Genomic DNA, 18,612 nt, shown 5'->3' on the forward strand with positions numbered 1-18,612 from the left:
TAGCAGTGCAACAGAAACAACACAGTCAATAACACAATAGAAAACAACGTCTATATACAGTGTGTGCAAATGGCATGAGGAGGTATGGCAATAAATAGGCCATAGTAGCAAAGTGATTACAATTTAGCAGATGAACACTGGAGTGATAGATGAGTAGATGATGATGAGCAGATGAGGACAAACCCAGCCTGCTTCTCTCCTTCCACAGTGAGCCCAAACCTACAGTCACTGGGTCCTGATTGTGACAGTGGAGCCCAGTTTGTACCGCAGGATCCAGAGATGGCATCAGTGAAGCTGGAAGACTGCAGTCAAACACTGGAGCTGAATGTCAACATTAAAGATGAAGAGGAGGAGGAGAAGATTGGGAAATCTGTTTCTCATGGTAAGACCAGGTTCTATCTAAATTTGTTGTTCCTTTCAACTTCCCACTGTGCATGAAAAGTTGTAGTAGAAGTGTTTCATGATGAACTGTTTCAATGAGAAGGTAGATATTATTTCATGCTACTCAGACTTGCATACCAGCATTGCCAGCATGTGTTTAATTCACTGGGCTATCCTGAGTGATCAGAGAGTAGAATAAAGAAGTGAAGTAGACACGCTGCCAGTATTTTAAAGTTCTACAAAATTAGTATTTAAAAAAATATTTTACCTTTTATTTAGGCAAGTCAGTTAAGAACAAATTATTATTTACATTGACGGCCTACCTCCCGGGCCAAACCCGGACGATGCTGGTCCAATTGATCGCCACCCTATGGGACTCCTAATCACGGTCGGATGTGATAAAGCCTGGTTACTAACCCTTAGATAGTGAGTGGAGGATGATATGGCTTTTACCCACTTTTAGAATAGTTTTATTCCCCTTTTCTATTGTACAGCCTACTGATATGAATACATATGTTACCAGCCTACTGATATGAATACATATGTTACCAGCCTACTGATATGAATACATACAGTACCAGCCTACTGATATGAATACATATGTTACCAGCCTGCTGATATGAATACATATGTTACCAGCCTACTGATATGAATACATATGTTACCAGCCTACTGATATGAATACATACAGTACCAGCCTACTGATGTGAATACATATGTTACCAGCCTGCTGATATGAATACATATGTCACCCGGTACAGCCAGAAGAGGACTGGCCACCCATTTGAGCCTGGTTCCTCTTTACGTTTCTTCCTTGGTTCCTTCTTGCTGTGGAGTTTTTCGTGGCCACTTTGCTGCTACATTTGCATTGCTTGCTCTTTGTGGTTTTAAGCTGGCTTTCTGTTTCTGTAAAGCACTTTGTGACAACTGCTGATGTAAAAAGGGCTTCATAAAATACATTTGATTGACATGTGTATCACACCAACTGACTGTTTCTTCTGATGTTGTTCACACAGGAGACCATGTTGAGACATTCTCTACATCCAGAGAGCAACAGCAGAAAGATCACAGAGCTAAGAGGTCTCACCCCTGCCCACATTGTGAGGAAATATTCCCATTTCTATCAAAGCTAAAAGTACACCTAAAAATACACAGAGGAGAGAATCAATATTCCTATACTGACGGTGGGAAGAATTTCACAACATCCAAGACTGTGACAGTTCATCAGAGAGTGCATACAGGAGGGAAGCTGTTCTCCTGCTCTGACTGTGTAAAATGCTTCACAACATCAGCTAGACTAAAAGTTCATCAGAGAACACACACAGGAGAGAAGCCTTACTCCTGCTCTGACTGTGCGGCGAGTTTCTCTCTACTGTGCAACTTAAAACGTCATGAACGTATACACACAGGAGAGAAGCTTTACTCCTGCTCTGACTGTGCGGCGAGTTTCTCTCTACTGTGTAACTTAAAACGACATGAACGTATACACACAGGAGAGAAGCCTTATTCCTGCTCTGATTGTGGAAACAGTTATTCTCTACTGGGCCACTTAAAAAGACACCAACATATACATACAGGAGAGAAGCCTTACTCCTGCTCTGACTGTGGAAAGAGTTTCTCTCGACTGGGCCACTTAAAAACACATAAACATATACATACAGGAGAGAAGCCTTACTCCTGCTCTGACTGTGTAAAATGCTTCATAACATCATCTGAGCTAAAAGTTCATAAGAGAACACACACAGGAGAGAAGCCTTACTCCTGCTCTTATTGTGTAAAATGCTTCACAACATCAACTAGGCTAAAAGTTCATAAGAGAACACACACAGGAGAGAAGCCTTACATCTGCTCTAACTGTGCGGCAAGTTTCTCTCTACTGTGCCACTTAAAACGACATGAAAGTATACACACAGGAGAGAAGCCTTACACCTGCTCTGACTGTGCAGCAAGTTTCTCTCTACTGTGCAACTTAAAACGACATGAACGAATACACACAGGAGAGAAGCCTTATCACTGCACTGACTGTGAGAAGAGATTCTACAGATTGGGCCATTTAAAAAGACACCAATGTGTACATAAAGGAGAGAAGCCTCATCACCTCTCTCAGACCAGCTAAGATTAGACACTCCACTTAATTCTCATCTCATAAAATCATTTGCAACGTTGAATTGGATCAAATGAAGAAAGTGTAGAACACTCTGTTCTAATCCTATTGTTTCTCACTGTGAGAGAACTGTGCAGAGGAAAGAGAGCGTTCTAGAATGTTAGCCTCTCTTTACTTTACTGATCAGTGTGTACCTTGTCAGTTTTGGTGTGTTTTGTTAGCTTCTACTGTAAAGATATTGACATGACCTTGGATTTGCCCTTAGGGTTGAATATCCTTTGTGAGGCTTCTCACAGTGGAGTCTGACGGTTAACAGGGTGGGACTGCTTCCCTCTACAGTTGTCTGTGGGAATGAGATAGTAGACACAACCTACACTGAGTGTACAAAACATTAAGGACACCTGCTCTTTCCATGACCAGCTGAACCCAGGTGAAAGTTATGATCCTTAATGATTTAGTTGTTGTGTATTTGTTATGGATCTCCATTAGCTTTCAACAAACAAACAAAACTGCCGTTGCAGTGGGCTAAGGAATGAAAACACTGGAAAATTGGAAACATACTGCCTGGCCTGATGAACCCTGGTTCCTGCTGTTTCATGCTGATGGGAGGACTGGGGTATGGAGGAAACCACGAGGACATACATCCAGTGGTGGAAAATGTACCTAACTGTCAGACTGAGTGAAAGTAATGAAACCTTAATAGAAAATGACTCAAGTAAAAGTCACCCAGTAAAATACTACTGGAGTAAAAGTATTTGGTTGTAAATATACTTAAGTATCAAAAGTAAAAGTATTAATCATTTCAAATTCCTTCAATTAAGCAAACCAGATGGCACAATTGTCTTGTTTAAAAAAAATATTACAGACAGCCAGGGGTAGACTCCCAACACTGACATCATTTACAAACGAAGCATTTGTGTTTAGTGAGTCTGCCAGATCAGAGGCAGTGGGGAGGACCAGGGATGTTATCTTGATAAGTGTGTGAATTGGACCATTTCCTGTCCTGCTAATCATAAACAATGTAACGAGTACTTTTGGGTGTCCGGGAAAATGTATGGAGTAAAAATACAATTATTTTCTTTAGGAATATAGTGAAATAAAAGTTGTCAACAATATAAATAGTAAAGTACAGAGACCCCCCAAAAATTTCTAAATTAGTTTAAATATTTTTTACTTAAGAACTTTACACCACTGCATGCATCCACTCCGTGTGTCAGCATTGCAGGCTGGTGGTGTGATGGTTGGGGTGTGTTTTCAGGACACACATTGGGGCCCTTGATAAAAGTTGAGCAATGTTTGAATGCCACAGGATATCTAAATAATTACTGCCAATCAGGTGCCTCCCTTCATGGCAGCAGTGTATCCATCTGCAAATAGATTTCTTCAGCAGGATTACGCCACAAGGCTTGTCCAGGAATCGTTCCAAGAACATGACAGTGAATTCAGTTTACTGCAGTGGCCTGCCGAGTCACCAGATCTCAATCCAATTGTGCATCTGTGGGAGGAGATGGAAGGAGCAATTTGGAGTAGAGATCCACTCCCAGCCAACTTGACACAATTGTGGGAAGCATTGGAGTCAACATGGGCCAGCATCCCTGTGGAACACCTTCAACACCTTGTAGAGTCTATGCCCGATGAATTGAGGCTGTTCTGAGGACAAGGGGGGGAACTCAATATTAGGAATGTGTTCCTAATGTTTATGCACTCAGTGTATATCAGATAAAGATGGCGTGATCAGTTCTCAGCATTATTTTCGGTGTATTATTTTATTACTAAGCTTTTGTTTAATGATAAACAGGGAATTAATCAACTGTTTATTAAATTGCATTTTAATACTTGATTCATTATTGTAGTCATTGATGATGAATGTATTTGAATAACTGTGTTGAAGTTGATTGATCTGGCGGCAGGTAGCCTAGCGGTTAAGAGTGTTGGACCAGTAACTGAAAGGTCGCGTGTTTGAATCCCGAGCCGACTAGGTGAAAAATCTGTCAAGGCAATTAACCCTTATTTGTCCTGTAAATCGCTCTGGATAAGAACATCTGCTAAATGACAAGAATGTAATGAAAAAAATATGTTTGTACATACATGTTTTCTCTCTTGTGTATAATTCAATGAAATAAACTCTTTAAAAACAGCCGGAAGAGTTTCTGCATATATTATGACAACATTTTGTGAAGTTTTTGTTTTCGTTTTGGGCTTTGTGTAAGGGTTTTTTCGGCTGTTTGTGCACACACATTTTTTCTTGGAGGCAAGTCGGTAGCCGAAGTTTAAGCCCGTTCATTTGTGATTGGTCAACAGCACTCAACATTAATGACAGATTTGAGTTATCTATTTTGAGGAAGTGGCGATAGACCCTTTTTCAGTACTCAACGCGCTGACGTCACTCACAGATGTGTGCGACTCTTGGCAGCAGTCGTCTAGATGTACGTTTTTATTACTTCCAAACAAAATATCGTTGAGTTTATATACGCTTACAATGTTTTGATTCTTGCTTGAACAGTCGCTAAGATCACAGAACGCTTTCGTTCATTGATAAAGGCTATAGCGAAAGCCATTTTACTGGTTAAAGTGTTGTTGTTTTTTTAAGTTTAATGCAGTTGATTTGTGATGATGACACAAATATATGAAGTAGGACATTCATACAAGCCTTAAAATACAGTTTTCATTTGTAAACAGAGAAAGGGTTCTATGGCGTGTCAAAATGGACAAACAGTGCTACTGACACTTTTTTTTCTCGTTTTTCAAGCAAAGGTCTTTTAAGGGAGTAGGAGAGCACACTCGTTAGGTTCGCCTTTTTAAGAGATGACAAAAGCAGTTTTCTTTATTAAATAAATGAATATTTATAGCACATGCTTAGATCAAATCCATCTCTAACTAAATATAACTCCAAAGGAACCCTAATTAAAGGGATAGTTCAATCAAATTACAAATGTCCACCTTGGTTTCTTCACCCTGTATACAATCCAAATAATGTGTACGTCAACAGTGAAGTTCTGAAGATGGAGGACTTTCAGTACAGCCGTGTTCCCCAATCCTGGTCCCAAAGGGGAGTACATGTGTGTTTTTGCCCTCGCACTCACATACCTTATTCAGTTCAAAGGCTTGAGTTGTTTAGTTGAATCCAGTGTGTGAGTGTTAGGGGCAAAAACAAACAAGCTCACCTCTATGGATCCCCAGGACCAGGATTGGAAAACAATGTAGTACACACCAAAAGGTGTGATAATGCAAATTATATGCAATTATTATTTAGCTAATTTGCATATAATTTACATAAGCATCCCACTTTTTTCTCTGTACTGAAAGTGCTTTATATTGAAAACTTGACTGCTAACATGCAAACTTTTTGGCATTGTATTAACAGTGGACTAATGAACAAAACACGACGAGGACGTTTTTTGTTGTTGTCAAAACTTCCCTTTCATAGAGCCTACCGCTCCATTAAAGGAGTAGTTCACTATTTTACAACTTGAAGTCCTGTATGTAAGATTACTTGGTTTGTATTCAGGGGACTAGGTGTGTACTCAATATTTGTGGTGTTTACTCAGAAGATGAATCTCTGATCTTAGCAGTGCCTTTCTTACACCATCGCAGCATTGCACTGTGGTTCTTCAATGTTTTCCTGTCGCTGTTCGAACGGATAAAGCATTTGTGGATCTTTACAAAATGTCTCCTGTTTCTGCCGTTTCCATCCACGTTGCAATGATTGATTTGCTAAATGTTTTTGTTGTAGACTTGGCCCAATGGAGACCTGTCCAGTGATGCCATCTCTAGATCCTGCAGTGCAACAAGTCTCCACTGTCAATCAGGACCCAGTGACTGTAGGTTTAGAATCTGTTTGGAAGGCAGTGTGAAAGGAGAGGCAGGCTGGGTTTGTCCTCACTGTTAATCTGTCAACTCTGTCTGAGATCAACCTCGTGGTCCTTCTCTGTGCAGGCCACACCCCCTCCCATTGTTACTGTGTATATGAACACATTTTGAACAATGGCTTCCTAAAATTCTGTGGTGCTTACTAACCCAATAGGAAAGGTTCTGGTAGATGACCCTCTATATAGTCTTGGGTATATATTGAGCTCTAACAAAGGGGCGTGGAAAAGTTCTGTTGAAATGAATACTGTAGTGATGTGAGAAAGGTAACACAAGCTTCCTCTCTGGTTCCATTTCCCAATACTAACTGGGTCATTACATTACAATATAATGCTAACATATGGAATTGTTTTAAGAAGGTCATACCATGGATTTAGATAATTGATTTAGAATTTTAGGACATTAGGTATAAAAAAATATATATTGAATTTGGCCTTTACTACTATATCCCATAGAAACACATTGAATGAAACATTCATTAAAATACTAATGGTGAAAACTGATCAACACGTCATCAATATCTGATACATTTAGTATTTTATTAGGATCCCCAGCGGCTACTCTTCCTGGGGTCAAACAGGAAACACTAACAAATACATAATATACATACAGTGGGGCAAAAAAGTATTTAGTCAGCCACCAATTGTGCAAGTTCTCCCACTTAAAAAGATGAGAGGCCTGTAATTTTCATCATAGGTACTTCAACTAGGACAGACAAAATGAGAGAAAAAAAAATCCAGAAAATCACATTGTAGGATTTTTAATGAATTTATTTGCAATTTTATTTAAAACTATACACAAGAGAAGATGTTGCCCGGAACAAATTCATGTACAAACATATCTAACTTCAACAGTTATTAAAATAAATTCATCAATCTCTAAAACAATGAATCTAGCATTAAAAGGGCAATTTAATAAACACTAGTCAATTCATAGCCTGTTTATCATGAAACAAAACGTGTTTTGGTAATAAAAATAAAAAAATCCACCGAAACTAATGCAGAAAACTGATCATCGTTATCTGATACAGTGTATTCAAAAAGTATTCAAACTGCTTGACTTTTTCCACCTTTTGTTACATTACAGCATTATTATAAAATGCATCAATCTACACACAACACTCCAAAATTACAACAAAAATCAGGTTTTTCAAAATTTTCGCAAACATCGTCTTAGCTGTGTGCTTAGGGTCATTGTGTGAGGCCCTGAGCACTCCGGAGCAGGTTTTCATCAAACCTGACTACCAAAGTCCATTTGATGTCACAAAGCTGGCCAGTACTTTAAAAATATATCCTGTTGTCCTGGTTTCCAGTAGTTTGTAGAAGAGGATCTTCCTTAATTGACCCTCCAAAAACAACGGACATATACCAGGAGCTGTACTAGGCCCGCCACGTCTGTTGACTCATCCAGCTGTAACAGACATATACCAGGAGCTGTACTAGGCCCGCCACGTCTGTTGACTCATCTAGCTGTAACGCATAGAATTATTGGCTTGTAAGGCGAAGCAGTAATTGTTCCAAACATCTGCCATGTCACTGATGCGTCGTGAAAACTGTATAGTTTTTTGGGATTTTTCCCCCCAGCCATATCTGCGGAAGCAGGAAGACTTAAGTCCTCCACAATAGTATGGTGCTTGCCTGTCCTAGCCACTCGATAGCTCACCATATAAGACGATTCTAGCGCCTTCTTATTAATGGTATCTGTTGCTTTTATACATGTCTTACTACTCGAAAGTAGTCTCAACTCTCGCTGAAAAAACTCCTGTGGCTTATTTTTCAAATTGGCATGTTTTGTTTCTAAATGTCTGTGCAAGAGTGAAGGTTTCATCGAGTTGTGAGATATAAACACACTGTGGCTGAGGAAAGGCACATCCCTGTCTGTTGTTTGGTGTTTTGCCGGATAAGGAGGCAGTAGCTCTGACAGTTGTGATTCTGATGCAGCCCAGTGTCCATGCTAGCTGGGTTAACAGCAAATGGAGAATTACTGATGCTAGCATTGGATGTGCTTATGGAAGCAGAACAACTTGTGTCGTTGACAGGTGCAGTACTGCTGGTACCAGTAGAGCTGGGATTTGTCTATGGACGGAAGCAAAAAAAAAAAAAACACAGCAAAAAACTGACAAGATGCACACTGATCAGTAAAGAGAGACTAACATTCTATGATGCTCCCTTTCCTCTGCATTGTTCTCTCGCAGTGAGAAACAATATGATTACAATAGTGTTCTACACTTTCTTCATTTGATCCAATTCAACGTTGCCATTTATTTTATGAGATGAGAATTAAGAGGAGTGACTAATCTTAGCTGGTCTGAGAGAACTGATGAGGCTTCTCTCCTTCATGTATACATTGGTGTCTTTTTAAATGGCCCAATCTGTAGAATCTCTTCTCACAGTCAGTGCTTTGATAAGGCTTCGGTCAACTATGTATCTGTTGGTGTGTCTTTACATTGCCCAAATCGGGAGAAGCTGTTGCCACAGTAAGAGCAGAAGAAAGGCTTCTCTCCTGTGTGTGATCTCTGATGACCGTTTAGCTCAGCTGATGATTTAAATCATTTTCCACAGTCAGAGCAAGAGTAAGGCTACTCTCCATGATGTATACCTTGGTGTCTTTTTAACTGGCCCATTTGAGAGAAACTCTTCTTACAGTCAGAGCAGGACTAAGGATTCTCTCCTGTGTGTATACGTTCATGTTGTTTTAGGTGGCTCCGTTGAGAGAAACTCGCGCTACAGTCAGAGCAGAAGTAAGGCTTTTCTCCAGTGTGTGTTCTCTGGTAAACTTTTAGAACATTTAAATACGTGAAGCATTTTCCACAGTCAGAGCAAGAGTAAGGCTTTTCTCCAGTGTGTGTTCTCTGGTGAACTTTTAGATCATGTAAATACGTGAAGCATTTTCCACAGTCAGAGCAAGAGTAAGGCTTTTCTCCAGTGTGTGTTCTCTGGTGGACTTTTAGAACATTTAAATACGTGAAGCATTTTCCACAGTCAGAGCAAGAGTAAGGCTTCTCTCCTGTGTGTGTTCTCTGGTGAACTTTTAGAACATTTAAATACGTGAAGCATTTTCCACAGTCAGAGCAAGAGTAAGGCTTCTCTCCTGTGTGTGTTCGTTCATGTTGTTTTAGGTGGCTCGATTGAGAGAAATTCTTTCCACAATCAGAGCAGGAGTAAGGCTTTTCTCCAGTGTGTGTTCTCTGGTGAACTTTTAGAACATTTAAATACGTGAAGCATTTTCCACAGTCAGAGCAAGAGTAAGGCTTCTCTCCTGTGTGTGTTCTCTGGTGACCGTTTAGCTCAGGTGATGTTCTGAAGCATTTTCCACAGTCTGAGCAGGAGTAAGGCTTCTCTCCTGTGTGTATACGTTCATGTTGTTTTAGGTGGCTCAGTTGAGAGAAACTCTTTCCACAGTCCGAGCAGGAGAAAGGCTTCTCTCCTGTGTGTATACGTTCATGTTGTTTTAGGTGGCTCAGTTGAGAGAAACTCTTTCCACAGTCCGAGCAGGAGAAAGGCTTCTCTCCTGTGTGTATACGTTCATGTTGTTTTAGAAATTTCGAGTGAGAGAAACTCTTTCCACAGTCAGAGCAGGAGTAAGGCTTCTCTCCTGTGTGTGTTCTCTGATGAACTTTTAGCTGAGCTGATGTTGTGAATCTCTTCCCACAGTCAGTGCAGGAATACAGATTCTCTCCTGTGTGTATTTTTAGGTGTATTTTTAGCTTTGATAGAACTGGGAAAATCTCCTCACAATGTGGGCAGTGGTGAGACCTCTTAGCTCTGTGATCTTCCTGCTGTTGCTCTCTGGATGTAGAGAATGTCTCAACATGGTATCCTGTGTGAACATCAGAAGAACCAGTCAGTTGGTGTAATATATACAGTACCAGTCAAAAGTGTGGACACACTTACTCATTCAAGGGTTTTTCTTCATTTTTACAAATTTCTACATAATAGTGAAACATCAAAACCATGGTATTACACATATGGAATCATGTAGTAACCCCCCTCCCAAACAAAGTATTCACCCCTTGCCTTGACCGCTTGGCACAGTCTTGGCATTCTCTCAACCAGCTTCACCAGGAATGCTTTTCCAACAGTCTTGGCACTCTCTCAACCAGCTTCACCAGGAATGCTTTTCCAACAGTCTTGGCACTCTATCACTTATAAAATGTCCTCGTTTTGAAAGAAAAACATTTTTTTTGTAAAATAAAATATCAAATTGATCAATAGTGTAGACATTGTTAATGTTGTAAATGACTATCGTGGCTGGAAACGGCTGATTTTTTAATGGAATATCTACATAGGCGTACAGAGGCCCATTATCAGCAACCATCACTCCTGTGTTCCAATGGCACGTTGTGTTAGCTAATCCAAGTTTATCATTTTAAAAAGGCTAATTGATCATTACAAAACACTTTTTTTAAATGATACACTTGGATTAGCTAACACAACATTACATTGGAACACAGGAGTGATGATTATGGGCCTCTGTACACCTATGTAGATATTCAATATAAAAATAAAAATAATTTTTTAAAGCAGTTTCCAGCCACAATAGTCATTTGCAACATTAACAATGTCTACTGTTTTTATGATCAATTTTATATTTTATTGGACAAAAAAGTGCTTTTCTTTCAAAACAAGGACATTTCTAGGTGACCACAAACTTTTGAACGGTAGTGTGTGTATTCATATCAGTAGTCTGGTAGTGTATGTATTCATATCAGTAGGCTGGTAGTGTATGTATTCATGTCAGTAGGCTGTACAATACAAAAGGGGAATAAAACAGTCTTGAAGGAGTTCCCACATATGCTGAGCACTTGTTGGCTGCTTTTCCCTCACTCATAGAACTTTTAAAACTTTTAAAAAATCTGCTACCACTTGGCAACCCCTACCCCAGTCAACAGCCCTGCACCCCCCACAGCAACTTTCCCAAGCCTCCCCCATTTCTCCTTCACGCAAATCCAGATAGCTGATGTTCTGAAAGAGGTGCAAAATCTGGACCCCTACAATTCAGCTGGGCTAGACAATCTAGACCCTTTCTTTCTAAAATTATCCACCGCAATTGTTGCAACCTCTATTACTAGCCGGTTCAACCTCTTTCATATCGTCTGAGATCCCCAAAGATTGGAAAGCTGCCACAGTCATCCCCCTCTTCAAAGGGGGAGACACTCTAGACCCAAACTGTTACAGACCTATATCTATCCTACCCTGCCTTTCTAAGTTCTTCGAAAGCCAAGTTAACAAACAGATCACCGACCATTTCGAATCCCACCGTACCTTCTCCACTATGCAATCTGGTTTCCGAGCTGGTCATGGGTGCACTTCAGCCCCGCTGAGGGGGGGTGCCACAGGGTTCAATTCTCGGGACAACTTTTTTCTCTGTATTAATCAATGATGTCGCTCTTGCTGCTGGTGATTCTCTGATCCACCTCTATGCAGACAACACCATTCTGTATACCTCGATCTTTGGACACTGTGTTAACTAACCTCCAGACGAGCTTCAATGCCATACAACTCTCCTTCCGTGGCCTCCAACTGCTCTTAAATGCAAGTAAAACTAAATGCATGCTCTTCAACCGATCGCTGCCTGCACCTGGCTGCCCATCCAGCATCACTACTCTGGACGGTTCTGACTTAGAATATATGGACAATTACAAATACCTAGGTGTCTGGCTAGACTGTAAACTCTCCTTCCAGACTCACATTAAACATCTCCATTCCAAAATTAAATCTAGAATCGGCTTCCTATTTCGCAACAAAGCATCCTTCACTCATGCTGCCAAACAGACCCTCGTAAAACTGACTATCCTATTGATCCTTGACTTCGGTGATGTCATTTACAAAATAGCCTACAACACTCTACTCAACAAATTGGATGCAGTCTATCACAGTGCCATCCATTTTGGGAGACATATCTCCCTCACTAACTTTAAGCATCAGCTGTCAGAGCAGCTCACCATCCAAGTACATCATCTACAAACTGTTATTAATTTTTTTGCTCCTTTGCACCCAAGTATCTCTACTTGCACATTCATCTTCTGCACATCTATCACTCCAGTGTTTAATTGCTAAATTGTAATTACTTCCCCACTACGGCCTATTTACTGCCTTACCTCATTTGCACACAGTGTATATAGACTTTTCTATTGTGTTATTGACTGTACGTTTGTTTATCCCATGTGTAACTGTGTTGTTGTTGTTTGTGTCGCACTGCTTTGCTTTATCTTGGCCAGGTCGCAGTTGTAAATGAGAACTTGTTCTCAACTGGCCTACCTGGTTAAATAAAGGTGAAATAAAAAATAAATAAAATACAGATAGCCCAGCACTCCAGATAGCCCAGGGAATAAAACAAATGCTGACAATACTGGTGTCAAACCATACAAGCCTCCGTAGCATGAAATAACATCTACCTTCTCATTGAAACAGTTCTACACCAACTTTTCATACACAGTGGGAAGTTGGAACGAACAACACACTTAGATAGAACCTGTGCTTACCACGATTAACAGATTTCCCAATCTTCTCCTCCTCTTCTTCATCTTTCATGTTGACATTCAGCTCCAGTGTTTGACTGCAGTCTTCCAGCTTCACTGATGCCATCTCTGGATCCTGCAGTGCAAACTGGGCTCCACTCTCACAATCAGCACCCAGTGACTGTGGGTTTGTCCTCACTGTTGATGTTACCGGCCTCAGACTTAATCTGAGTTGGCAAGTTGTAATAAATAAAAAAAGACACAGAAGTTAGTCTTGACAGTTCAGGCACCTCATTCCCTAAAAATATATTATATTTCTTGTTCAATTATCTAATTCAGTGCTTGACTTGGACTGAAATAGGTGCCTGTTCTCATTTTGGGTGCCGGTACTGTTTATATTTAGGGGCAGGAACTACACAATACTGTTGAGCTAATATTCTATAAGAGGAACATGATCTCAAGCAGTAGAAATGTAAGTACTCTACTCTGGTAAGCTCCTGTCCAAATCAAGCACGGATCTCATTTCAGTAGATCAGGTAGCTAAGCATTGGCAACAAATACAGGACTAACATCAGGACAAAGATCGAATTGTACTACACCGGCTCCAACGCTCGTCGGATGTGGCAGGGTTTGCAAACTATTACAGACTACAAAGGGAAGCACAGCCGAGAGCTGCCCAGTAACACGAGCCTACCATAACGAGCTAAATAACTTCTATGCTCGCGTTGAGGCAAGGAACACTGAAACATGCATGAGAGCATCAGCTGTTCCAGACGACTGTGTGATCATGCTCTCCGCCGCTGATGTGAGTAAGACCTTTAAAACAGGTCAACATTCACAAGGCCGCTGGGCCAGACGTTCCAAGCATGCGCTGACCAACTGGCAAGTGTCTTCACTGACATTTTCAACCTCTCCCTGTCTGAAGTCTGTAATACCAACATGTTTCAAGCAGACCACCATGGTCCCTGTGCCCAAGAACACTAAGGCAACCTGCCTAAATGACTACCGACCCGTAGCACTCACGAACTGTAGCAGTGAAATGCTTCGAAAGGCTGGTCATGGCTCACAACAGCATTATCCCAGAAACCCTAGACCCACTCCAATTTGTATACTGCACCAACAGATGATGCAATCTCTATTCCACTCCACACTGCCCTTTCTCACCTGGACAAAAGGAACACCTATGTGAGAATGCTATTCATTGACTACAGCTCAGCGTTCAACACCATAGTGCGCATCACTAAGCTAAGGACCCTGGGACTAAACACCTCCATCTGCAAATGGATCCTGGACTTCCTGACAGGCCACCCCCAGGTGGCAAGGGTAGGTAACAACACATCCACCATACTGATCCTCAACGCGGGAGCCCCTCAGGGGTGTGTACTCAGTCCCCTCCTGTACTCCCTGTTCACTCATGACTGTACGGCCAGGCACAACTCCAATACCACCATTAAGTTTGCTGATGACACAACAGTGGTGGGCCTAATCACCGACAATGATGAGAAAGCTTATAGGGAAGAGATCAGAGACCTGACTATGTGGTGCAAGGACAACAACCTCTCCCGCAACGTGATCAAGACAAAAGGAGATGATTGTGGACTACAGGAAAAGGAAGACTGAGAATGGGAGTGTGCTCATTGACGGGGCTGTAGTGGAGCAGGTTGAGAGCTTCAAGTTTCTTGGAGTCCACATCACCAACCAACTAACATGGTCCAAGCACACCAAGACAGTCGTGAAGAGGACACAACAAAAACCTATTCCCCTCAGGAGACTGAAAACATTTGGCATGGGTCCTCAGATCCTCAAAAAGTTAATCAGCTGCACCATCGAGAGCATCCTGACGGGTTGCATCACTACCTGGTATGGCAACTAATTGGCCTTTGACTGCAAGGCACTACAGAGTAGAGGTCGACCGATTATGATTTTTCAACGCCGATACCAATTATTGGAGGACCAAAAAAGCCGATACCGATTAATCAATGTATTTGTAATAATGATAATTACAACAATACTGAATTAACACTTATTTTAACTTAATATAATACATCAATAAAATCAATTTTGCCTCAAGTAGATAATGAAACATGTTCAATTTGGTTTAAATAATGCAAAAACAAAGTGTTGGAGAAGAACGTAAAAGTGCAATATGTGCTATGCAAGAAAGCTAACGTTTCAGTTCCTTGCTCAGAACATGAGAACATATGAAAGCTGGTGGTTCCTTTTAACATGAGTCTTCAATATTCCCAGGTAAGAAGTTTTAGGTTGTAGTTATTATAGGACTATTTCCCTCTATACCATTTGTATTTCATTAACCTTTGACTATTGGATGTTCTTATAGGCACTTTAGTATTGCCAGTGTAACAGTATAGCTTCCGTCCCTCTCCTCGCTCCTCCCTGGGCTCGAACCAGCAACACAACGACAACAGCCACCACATCGGAGCAGCGTTACCCATGCAGAGCAAGGGAAACAACCACCCCAAGGCTCAGAGAGAGTGAAGTTTGAAACGCTATTAGCGCGCGCTAACTAGCCAGCCATTTCACTTCGGTAACACCAGCCTCTTCTCGGTTTACTGCATTTGCGTAACAGGCAATCAGTCTCCTTGTGGAGTGCAACGAGAGAGAGGCATTTGCGTAACAGGCAATCAGGCTCCTTGTGGAGTGCAACGAGAGAGAAGCAAGTCGTTATTGCGTTGGACTCATTAACTGTAAGGTTGCAAGATTGTCAGCTCGGGGGATCCAAGGTGAAAATCTGTCTTTCTGCCCCTGAACGAGGCAGTTAACCCACCGTTCCTAGGCCGTCATTGAAAATAAGAATGTGTTTTTAACTGACTCGCCTAGTTAAATAAAGATTAAATAAAGGTGTAAAAATAAAAAATATTAAAATTGGCGCCCAAAAATACAGATTTCCGATTGTTATGAAAACTTGAAATCAGCCCCAATTAATCGGCCATTCCGATTAATCGGTCGACCTCTACTACTATGTACGGCCCAGTACATCACCAGGGCCAAGTTTCCTGCCATCCAGGACCTCTATACCAGGTGGTGTCGGAGGAAGGCCCTAAAATTGTCCAAGACTCCAGCCACCCCAGTCATAGACTGTTCTCTCTGCTACCGGATGGCAAACGGTACCAGAGTGCCAAGTCTTGGTCCAAGGGGCTTCTAAACAGCTTCTACCCCCAAGCCATAAGACTCCTGAACAGCTAATCAAATGGCTTCCCAGACTATTTGCATTCCCCCCCACCCACCGGTGCTACTACTTGTATCTATGCATAACCACTTTAATAACTCTACCTACAAATACATAATTATCTCGACACCGGCACATTGACTCTGTACAGGTACATTGCCCGCTCTTGTTATTTAGTGCTGCTCTTTAATTATCCTTCTCTTACTTTAAGGTATTTTCTTAAAACTGCACTGTTGGTTAAGGGCTTGTAGTAAGCAAGCATTTCACTTTAAGGTCTATACATGGTTGTATAAAGTGCTCTTACGTTGTCCTTTGTGTCTAATGTGAATGAGTTCATGTTTTCAAATCACATTTTATTTGTCACAAGCGTCAAATAAAATGTGATTTGAAAACATGAACTCATTCACATTAGACACAAAGGACAACGTAAAAGCACTTTATAGTAGATTCCCTAAATTCACATAAAATGACTATAAAAAAAAACATGTAGTACATTGCAAGGTTACTGTTTGCGTCTTCATTGTATTATTTCAATCAAAAAACAATTGTATTACCGGTAGTTCACACTCCAGAAACAGACCGAGGGGGGCGCCGCCATTTTACCAGCTCGTCGAGTTGAAACAAAACCAATAACATGCTACAAAGAAATCTCAAAGAAATGGATTCTTTATGAAATTACCTTGAGAAAAATATGTACATCCGCTCAGACAAACCCAAAGTCTCTAACTATGTGACTTGAAAAATAGTTTACTTACCAAATCATGGGAGCAAACCACACACACAAGTCAGAGTTAGTTATCAAAGTCCCATCTTTAATTATATGAGCTCTATCACAACCCTGTGACTCTCAGGCAATTCAGTGTCTAACCATGAATTCTCTGAGAGCCCCTTCCACATTTCAAATGAGGTCCTTTATAGTAAAGACACACACACAGGATAAGACAGCATAGACATAATAAATCGTTCAGCGTTGTCTCCTTACTCAAGGAAAAATAGTTAACCACATTCTTCACTCGGTTTGACAAAAATTACACATCAAACCTTTACCAACCGTGATAATACCTTAATGGATGTGTTACCTAGCATGGAATGACATGTTCTTTCGACATTGTAAAGTTTAAACGCGCTATTACATACCTGTACTAGTAAATTGTTATCTTCTTGACTGCATCGTTCTGGGGCTTTCTTTATTCTGAAGAATGGAGCCCGCGTGCCGGGAACTTCCTGTTCCCCACTACCACAGTGCAACATTCCGGGATCCTTGGGATGGCCCTATCCCATGCCACAAGAAGGCGGTAGATGCTACTACTGCTGCCGCCGCCTTCTCAGTGGTGTAAACTAAAGTACAAAGGTAAACAACATTTAAGAGATGACAAAAGCCGTTTTCTTTATAAAATAAATGAATGTTAATTTATAACACATGCTGAGAGCAAATTAACCTCTAACTAAATGTAACTCCAAAGGAACTAATTTAAGGGATAGTTCAATCAAATTACAAATGTCCACCTTGGTTTCATCGCCCTGTAAACAATCCCAAAAATGTGCATGTCAACAGTGAAGTTCTGAAGATGGAGGACAATCAGTACAGCAGTGTTCCCCAATCCTGGTCCAAAGGGGAGTACATGTGTGTTTTTGCCCTAGCACTCTCATACCTTATTCAATTCAAAGGCTTGGGTTGCTTAGTTGAATCCAGTGTGTGAGTGTTAGGGGCAAAAACAAAAAAAGCACACCTCTATGGATCCCCAGGACCAGGATTAGGGTACACTGCAGTACACAACAATTGGTGTGATGATGCAAATTACATGCAATTATCATTTGTCATTTTCATATCATTATTATCATCATCACACTTTTTAATTTATACTGAAAGTTCTTGAAAACGTGATTGCAGTGTACTAATGAACAAAATACTACAATAAAGTTTTTTTTTTTGTGAAACATCCCTTTCATAGAGCCTACCACTCCATTAAAGGAGTAGTTCACTATTTTATAACTTGGAAGTCCTGCATGTAAGATCAAATCAAATGTATTTATAAAGCCCTTCTTACATCAGCTGATGCCACAAAGTGTTGTACAGAAACCCAGCCTAAAACCCCAAACAGCACGCAATGCAGGTGTAGAAGCACGGTGGCTAGGAAAAACTCCCTAAAAAGGCCGAAACCTAGAGAGGAACCAGGCTATGAGGGGTGGCCAGTCCTCTTCTGGCTGCGCCGGGTGGAGATTATAACAGAAAATGGCCAAGAGGTTCAAATGTTCATAACTGACCAACATGGTCAAATAATAATAATCACAGTAGTTGTCAAGGGTGCAACAGGTCAGCACCTCAGGAGTAAATGTCAGAAGGCTTTTCATAGCCGATCATTGAGAGTATCTCTACCGCTCCTGCTGTCTCTAGAGAGTTGAAAACAGCAGGTCTGGGACATGTAGCACGTCCGGTGAACAGGTCAGGGTTCCAAAGGTGCAGGCAGAACAGTTGAAACTGGAGCAGCAGCACGGCCAGGTGGATTGGGGACAGCAAGGAGTCATCATGCCAGGTAGTCCTGAGGCATGGTCCTATGGCTCAGGTCCTCTGAGATAGAGAAAGAAAGAAAGAGAGAATTAAAGAGAGCATAC

The 18,612-nt window shown here is 41.1% G+C and overlaps 1 protein-coding gene and 1 pseudogene across 1 annotated transcript; one reads left to right on the top strand and one right to left on the bottom strand.

Annotated features, from left to right (window-relative positions):
• The first annotated feature begins 248 nt into the window (after positions 1 to 248).
• Positions 249 to 4,620, top strand: LOC139399173 (zinc finger protein 135-like). The gene is made up of 2 exons (XM_071144686.1): positions 249 to 382; positions 1,398 to 4,620. The coding sequence occupies exons 1-2, from the start codon at positions 280 to 282 to the stop codon at positions 2,495 to 2,497; spliced, it is 1,203 nt and encodes a 400-aa protein (XP_071000787.1). The 5' UTR covers positions 249 to 279; the 3' UTR covers positions 2,498 to 4,620.
• Positions 4,621 to 8,655: 4,035 nt separating this feature from the next.
• Positions 8,656 to 12,939, bottom strand: LOC139399172 (oocyte zinc finger protein XlCOF6-like; annotated as a pseudogene).
• Between the last annotated feature and the right edge of the window lie 5,673 nt (positions 12,940 to 18,612).

Source organism: Oncorhynchus clarkii, unplaced genomic scaffold (assembly GCF_045791955.1).
Source record: "Oncorhynchus clarkii lewisi isolate Uvic-CL-2024 unplaced genomic scaffold, UVic_Ocla_1.0 unplaced_contig_7984_pilon_pilon, whole genome shotgun sequence".
In the NCBI taxonomy this organism is placed as follows: domain Eukaryota; kingdom Metazoa; phylum Chordata; class Actinopteri; order Salmoniformes; family Salmonidae; genus Oncorhynchus; species Oncorhynchus clarkii.

Coding starts and splice junctions, on each gene's coding strand:
- LOC139399173 (XM_071144686.1), top strand. CDS start 280: ATGGCATCAGTGAAGCTGGAAGACTGCAGTCAAACACTGGAGCTGAAT. Junction 383..1,397: donor TGGGAAATCTGTTTCTCATG/GTAAGACCAGGT, acceptor TTGTTCACACAG/GAGACCATGTTGAGACATTC.